The sequence below is a fragment of the Podarcis pityusensis genome, assembly GCF_964106645.2.
Source record: "Podarcis pityusensis genome assembly, chromosome: 2".
Taxonomy (NCBI): domain Eukaryota; kingdom Metazoa; phylum Chordata; class Lepidosauria; order Squamata; family Lacertidae; genus Podarcis; species Podarcis pityusensis.
Window position 1 is genome coordinate 35,874,550 of NC_138029.1, and position 7,577 is coordinate 35,882,126.

Here is a 7,577-nt window from a genome sequence, read left to right on the forward strand (position 1 = left end):
TTTTAAAAATGCATTTTACATGAGCGCATGCATGTGTGCGTACGCACATACACAAATAGCCGCTCTCTCATGCTAACAAGCAGAGCTTACCTTCAAAGGAAAACTTCTGTTTCAGATTTCTGGAAGTGGTGAGAGTAGAGCTGGGAGTCTTAGTGATTCCACTTTCTGCGTCTCCTGTATTAAAACAACAGGTATAGCAGATACTTTTGCTTGTGTCCAATTCTAATGTAACAAGGAAAGTTTTGTCTCAAGTCACTGTGAACTTAAATGCTCCTTGCAGGTGTGAGTCAACTTTTTGAAAAATCTGGAGAGGATTCTGTAGGTGCAACATTAGAAGCAGATAAGGACACAACCCATTCCTTTTCTCAGGGATGTCATTAGTCCTTAATCAATAAGTGATCATCATAGACATGGCTACAAAGATGACAAGAAGTTGCTTCAAAGTTGTTTTAAACTGTTTCTCATATAGTGTTATATTGTGTTTTAACTGTTGTAATCCACCCTGGGACATTAGGGTGAAAGGCTAGTAATAAACTGTAGTAACTTTAAGAATAAGAACAGGTACCACTAAGAGATAGTTTCTACTATAGTAGCTCTTTACACAAATTTGAGTATTACTTCAGTCCTGAAACAAAGGAGTCTTACGTCTCTCAGTGATTGATGTTTTCTTAGCAGAACTTGCTGGCTCATTCAACGGCCGAGTTTTTGCCATATTCTTCCCCAGTTTCTGAGCAGGCGCTTTCTTTATGCCTAGAAGATCAGCGTCCATGTCATCTATATCCTGGCACAGGAGAGAACACATATACTCAAAATGAGTGTATTCCACTTTTTCACATCTAGGAGAGCACAGCACACTCAACTTATATTTTTGCCCTGCCAAATAAAACAAAAAAAGTCTTCTCAGTTTACCTTCAAGGTCTCTAGAAGAGCTCCTGGGTCTGCATCTGAGATATCAGGATCCTTAGGGGTGAATGAATGAACACACAAGTTATTGCTTCATTGCTTGCAGTATTTTTATGCTGCCTTTCAATAAAAAAGGGGGAAAACCAAGCACTCCAAGGCACTTAATCCAAGTGCTGCCAACATATGCACATTATTAATCCGGGGCTCATATTCCAAAGAGACAAATACTGTGCCCAAGTGGGAAATGGTTGGAAAAGTTCTATAGGTCCATGTCCTCCCCACCACCCATGACTGAAGTTGATGTACTGTATATTCTCCTTTCAATGCCATGTTTTCAGGTACAGCAATAACCTGCAGGACACCACCCGTAGCTGTCCAGTTGCATCAGTGGAAATGCCTTCATTTACCTTGCAGAGAAGATGTGGACTCTTATTTCCACCCCCCCTCACCTCTGCATCTTCCTCTTCCTCAAGAACCATTTTGCTGAAGACATCATCCCCCAAGAGGCCCCTGTGGGGTGGGGAAATCCAGAACTTAGGATGTGCAAGAAGAAGAATAAAATACGGTAGCCTAGAAAACAACACCTGAAACGCTCCACTGGCCTCATTGAAACACCCTCAAAATTACTCAGATTTCAGTATTGCCTCTACTTAGAAAAGGTTATTGAAACAGAGGGCAAATTGAGAGATGCTGGGGGGAAACAATAAAGGGGGAATTCTCAAGAGGCTCCAACAGCACCGCTATCTTTTTGTGTGTGTGTGTGCCGAAAGCATTAAAGTCACAAATAGCAATGCCATTCCTTACTTTTTGCTGGTCTGTGAGGCGATTCCTCTGGGTCTTCCTGCACTACTAACAAACGAGGCAGGTTTGCTGGATTTAAGGGGAACGTCATCTAGGAATAAGAGATGGGGATTTTAGGAGGTTGCAGCATAGGTTATATCCTTTGTCCTAAAAGTTGCACAGCAACCTGAACAACCTCTGATGCTGGCAGTCTCAACAAATAAGCTAGGGGTTGAGCACACTTTGCATAAACATAGACCCAGGCAGATCAGTCGTGAAGTATATGAGCAGGCCAGCATGGTGAACACAATGGTTGTCTCCATCTTCCTGAAACACAGTGAGGCCTCAACATTCTCCTCACTGCACAGCAGTCATCACAGCTAAGTCACCTAGGAAAATGTTTGCCCATATCTCCCTTAAAACAGAATATTTCTTACAAAAATTAAAGCTGACCATAGAAGCTAAAAAGATCCTTAAAAACAACCTCCCCAAACCCAACAAAACAGTGAGAACAAGAGTTAAAAATGAAAAGTGCAGACTATTAGAATCATGTATGAATAGTGTGACTTTACTGGGCATCTGAAAGAGTACTGATAATTACACCAGGCAATTTTACTAGGGGAAGGAACTCCACAACCAGGGCACCATCATGGAACAGGCCCTCCCTCTAGTAGCCATGCCTCATTTGAAAGTCTTACTTGACAAACTGGTTCCTACGGAATTTTAAAACACCATTTTCCATTTCACTGCTTATTTACCTTCATCACCAAGGAGATCACCAAGAACGTCATCAATGGAGCCTAGAATAAGACAGAGTTTACAGTCTCAAAAATCTATCCCAGCATAAACTTAGGAAAGGGCTTGCTGAAACAAGTGAGATCCAAGTCCGCCATATTTTGACAGGAACTCCAGAGACAAGAAATATATAGACAAATCGACTCCACCTACATCATAGATCCTGTATATTGGCTCCCTGTGAACAGAGATCAACCACTTAACAAAGGTCTCAAATGTGGGTTTGAAGTGGGTTGGCATCCCTGGCTGAGATGGAACCTGGTTAGCACTAGCTATGGGCACCACTGATGCAGATATAGGGGATGTAGCTAACAAAGTCATTCAGTTAGTACAAGGACTTCCACCTCTCCCTTTCCTTCCGGAGCAGATTTTGGAGGAAGCATAAGACAAGGAGATAAATTCCTGTTACGCACAGAGAAGTCCTTGTGCTACTGGAATGATTGCATATAACCCATAATGCTGGATTTTTATTAAAGCCAACAAAGGAAGAGAATGGGGAACTCAAATGGGTGAAGTGTGTGGATTCACACACCCCAAAGGCTGGCTGGCTCTCAATGGGCAAAGCAAGATTTGCAGTGTTACACCTTTATTACATTTTCCATGAAGAATGTTCTGTGTTCTAAGTTCATTAGTAACTATGAGTGGATATTCATTGCAAACAGAGTAGTAGGCAATCTTTGTTGTTTTGAAGTTGGGATTAATTTTTTTTCCAGGTGATTGTCCCTAGCAAGTATTCAAGTGAGCATATCATGTGTAGCTCTTTGGACTGCTAAAATTTATCAGAATTGTCAAAAGCTTTTTAGTACTTTGGCTTTTCTTAAAATTAAACGATGCACAAGAAGTACGTACTATTGTCCTCAAATATTTTTAAATATTCCAATAAAAAACTCTACAGTTTAAAGAGCATTACATGCACTTTAATTTTCCCTCTCAAATATTTCAGATGAAATGCCAGTGGTGCATTGGGACGAAATATTTAAGATGGGTCACTTTTTTTAGCTTTGTTTACAAAATAAAAGTAAAATAAACAGACTGAATTAGATCACTCTTTAGTGCAGCAAAAAATGTTCCAATGAAAGCTGGAAATTTCCCAATACACAGTAACTTATATAAAGTAGCTTAATTATCATAGAAAAAGAATCCAATGCTTTCCCTCCCCCAAAATATCAACACTACTACATTGGGCCATAGTGTTATTGGCTCTGCTTTTTCCTCAAGCTGATGATGAAAATGTTACATCTACTGGATGACGCTATGGGAAACTATCTCCACCCCAAGCCAATATCAAAAGGGTCATAAAAGTGTGAAAACACAGACACACATACTTTTCAGTCCTTTCTTCGGTTTCACTGCCTAAAGGGGAAAGGGGCAGAATATTTGTTAGAAAAACAAAAGCAAAAAACTTTACTAGCTCTCTAAATGCAAACAGGTGCATAACAAACTCTAGAAACCAAGAGCTGGTAGCCATAGGCAGGGTTCTCGTGTCACACTAAATGGTTTAGCCTTAAAAGGATAACTTGCAGTGAGCCTCAGATTTGCACATCCACCGCCACCTGTCCTCTCCTCCGGCAGAGGGCTACCATTCTCAGAGTGGGTTTAACAACCAGTCACTCTACACAGGGAATTCTGGGTACTGTGGCTCTGGCAGGGGAATAAGGGCCTCTTAATAACTCTCAGCACATTTAACAAACTACAACTCCCAGAATTCTTTGGAGGAAGCCATGACTACTTAAAAGTGGTATCATAGTGCATTAAATGTAGGGTGTGAATGGGGCCCTGTTGTGTTCTGGCTACAGTAGAGGGTACAGTCTTTCCTTTTTGCATTAATTACAGTTAGTTGCATGGACAATTTCACTATGAAGTGTATTAGCTTGGGTTGCCACCCACAGAGATTTCATGGGAGGAGTGGGGAAGCAAGAACTATAGATGGGGATTTGGACTCCTAGATGCATACTCAGAGAAACCTCTCTGTGCCTGAGCGAACATCTCTCTGGAGTATCATGCTGGTGTTTTGGCTGGTTGGGACAGTGGTACAGGGCCTTGCCCAATCCATTAGAAGCATTTGACTAATGAGGCCTGCCTTACCATATCATGACTCTCAATGGCATATTCTGCCTCTTTCTCTTGTGTTCCACTCAGACATTAATCATCTTTACGATGCTAATACAGTGGACAATACCTCTGCCTCCCTCACCTAAAAAAAGAAACAGAACAATAAAAATGACCAATTTAGCATCATAAATATTTTTCATTTATTGAGGCTTTGAAAGTAGTTGTTGGCATCTGTCTGTCTCGGAAGAGACAGCGCATTTGGTCAAGCTGTTGGATGGCAGCGGTGCCTGCTGTGGCTGTAGAGACCAATGCGGGTAAGGGATACATTTTATTGATTGTTATATGGTGGCAAAGAGCTCAGAGAATTTTATTTATTTAAAGCAATTTCACCTTGCCAAAATAACAGCTTCCAGAGCAGCTATGTTTCTAGTCTCACAACAACCTTACGAAGAAGATTGAGCTATTGCAACTTGTCCAACAACACCTGCTTCACAGCTAGTAAGAATCTAAATTTGGGTGTCCCATATCCAGCTCCAATACTTTAGCCATCACAGCACACTACCTCACTGGAATGACTATGGCCTTCATAAAACAAGCACCCTAATGCTTTTGAAATTTATTACAGCCTGATCTTATGCAGTTGGGACACACATTTGCTCATTGAAACAAATGGGCAAAGGCACTCTCCAACAGCATGGGATTGCAACCATGGGTGTAGCCAGGAATCGGGAGGGGGGCAGAACCAAATTATCTGTGACACAATTGGTCAGTTAGTTAAGCATTTTTATTTATTTGCTTGATTTGGTGGGTGTGCAGCTGCCCCCCTTGCCATGCCCATGATTGCAACTTTAAATGGTACCTTTTTCTTTTTGCCATGCTTTTATTTTTACCTGTGGGGTTAATGATAAAGGATAATATTCCTTTGTAAAAAGAAGTTATAACTAAGCCTTGCTAGCAATCATCAAGCATAAAGCAGAAGGGGATACAACACACTTAAAGCAATGCCATCCACAGGGTTGACAAACAATCCAGCCCTGCCGAGTTAAGGTTCGCTTACCAATATCAAATTTATGCTGGCAACACTTGCACGTGTGGACATGCACGCGTCACACCTGTGGCATTTTAACGTTACGTTTTATACACGCTTCCCGGTGCCGGTGAAGGCGTGCCTGCACCGTTGTCCATGGAAGCATAACCGAGTTACCATGGCAGACGGCGTCTGCGGCAAATACTACCCTTACACCGGCAGCGGGAATAAATCGCCCCGCAAACTGCCCCCTTTCCTTGGGCTGGGAGCCGCCTGAAGCCTCCGGCGCCTACGAACCCCTGCAGCCTCCAGCCTCTTCCTTTGGAAACTGGAAGAGCACAGCTACTCTCACCTGCGGTGACCAAGTGCTCTCCAAGCAAGGGAGGTTCTTGCCAGCTGAGTGGCCGCAAAGCTTTCTGGGAAACGTAGTCCCGGCAGGACGCTCTGCCCATATACTGTACAGCGCACGCGGAGCTACGTTTCGCAGCGCGCCAAACCGGAAGTCGCCCTCTTTTGAATGATTCATTCAAAGGAGGGGGGGGGGAGAACGTTGGTTCCTTCTGCGCAAGCGCAAACGGCTGTGTGCGGGGACAGGCCCTTGCAAGATCGTTTCGCGTGGCAGCGCCTGTGGAACTCACTGCCTATTGAGACCAAGCATGAGGGCACATGAAGCATTGCCCCAGCTGCCGGCTATCATACCACCCGTCCAGGATGTGGGCCTGTCTATATCGATTCCATGGGTCTGCTCTGAGTACAACTACTGTTGGAAATAGCCTTACTTTAAATATATATTTTATTACGCAGGTGGGGAGTTTCTAGCCAGTACATCAAAGGCAGCCTGGCCCTCAGGACTTCACAACCTTCTGGAGTGCTTTTGCCTGGTTGGGATGATTCCTTGAATTTTGACTATGCCCCTCGCTTAACTAAATGGAGAGGGGGGGGTGATGCTTTCCTCCTTTACAACAATAATGATCAAATTTGTCATTTCACTACTGTTTTTGCCACTAGCCATAGGGGAATGCAGCCATCAGGCTGAGAGACGGTCCTCCACCCCTGGGCCCATGGTGTTCCATTCTCTGTTATTAGCACAGATAAAGGATGGGCTATACATCTTTTAAATAATAACCAAGAAACAGACAACAGCTGAGCTGTACCCACCATTGTGAGGATGGAGGAGGTTATGATGATGCCTCCTCAGCTGCTGCCATTGGTTGTGAACTGCCTGTGATGTCACAAAAGAACATGGCGCCTGAGTGGATATGTAAAATCGGGTCAAGTGAAAAGCCAAGGCAAGAAGAGAAGAGACGACTTTTCCCTTCCTAAGGAGAACACAGTGGGCAACAGCTGTGGTGTTCAGCACCAGGTCCTTCCACATACAGGTGAACTGGCAGACAGAATGAGGTGATCACCCCACAGCAGGAAGCTGTGGAGTGATGAGAAGGCAAGTTCCCTTATGAAGCAGGATTGCAACTTGAAGGTGGCTGATATCCATGGTTGGAAGCTGGCAAATGTTGGGGCAGGGAAACCATTGGGGAGTTTGCATTTGAAAAGCAGTGGATGCCAGAAGGCTGAAGCAGACTTATGTTTGTGGATGTAAGCTGGTTGAAATTCACCTCTGGAAGCTCGTTGACATAAGCTGTGTGGACATTTCTGGATTGAAGCTGGGCCATGTATATGAATGAAGAGTGGCTAATGGAGTAATGGCTCTCTTTTTTAAAATAAATAAATATAGTTATGCATTTTCAGACACCAGTCTCCTATTTTAAGACTTCCACCTCTACCCCTCCATGGGTCCTCCCCCACTTCTGCATATCCTTTTAATACCACTCAATTCATTCTATACATTTACGTATCTTGTGTGAATGGAAGGTTTTGAATGTGGTTGAGGTGAATGGCGTGTGTGTGCGCGCGCATAGGTCGCCCTTCAGACATGGCATGGGAATTACATGTTCATGGGGTGGCAGAAGTCACCTTTCAGGTGCAAAGTGAATGGATGAACCAGTGGATATTCATAGGTGGA

The 7,577-nt window shown here is 43.5% G+C and overlaps 1 protein-coding gene across 7 annotated transcripts in view; it reads right to left on the reverse strand.

Annotated features, from left to right (window-relative positions):
- The window catches only part of FBF1 (Fas binding factor 1), a 37,129-nt gene extending 29,847 nt beyond the window's left edge, over positions 1-7,282 (reverse strand). For 2 of the 7 annotated variants that reach the window (XM_080993619.1, XM_080993615.1), the window contains exons 1-9: positions 5,910-6,019; positions 4,564-4,672; positions 3,804-3,831; positions 2,442-2,483; positions 1,708-1,795; positions 1,311-1,413; positions 910-960; positions 646-781; positions 91-174 (exon numbers count right to left, since the gene is read on the reverse strand). In XM_080993619.1, the coding sequence (XP_080849745.1) occupies positions 91-174; positions 646-781; positions 910-960; positions 1,311-1,413; positions 1,708-1,795; positions 2,442-2,483; positions 3,804-3,831; positions 4,564-4,566 (535 nt within the window). In that variant the 5' untranslated portion in view covers positions 4,567-4,672; positions 5,910-6,019. Of the gene's footprint in view, positions 1-90; positions 175-645; positions 782-909; positions 961-1,310; positions 1,414-1,707; positions 1,796-2,441; positions 2,484-3,803; positions 3,832-4,563; positions 4,673-5,587; positions 5,812-5,909; positions 6,020-6,550 lie in introns of those variants that run through there. The other 5 variants (XM_080993617.1, XM_080993616.1, XM_080993620.1 and 2 more) reach the window with 5 other exon arrangements.
- Positions 7,283-7,577: the final 295 nt, after the last annotated feature.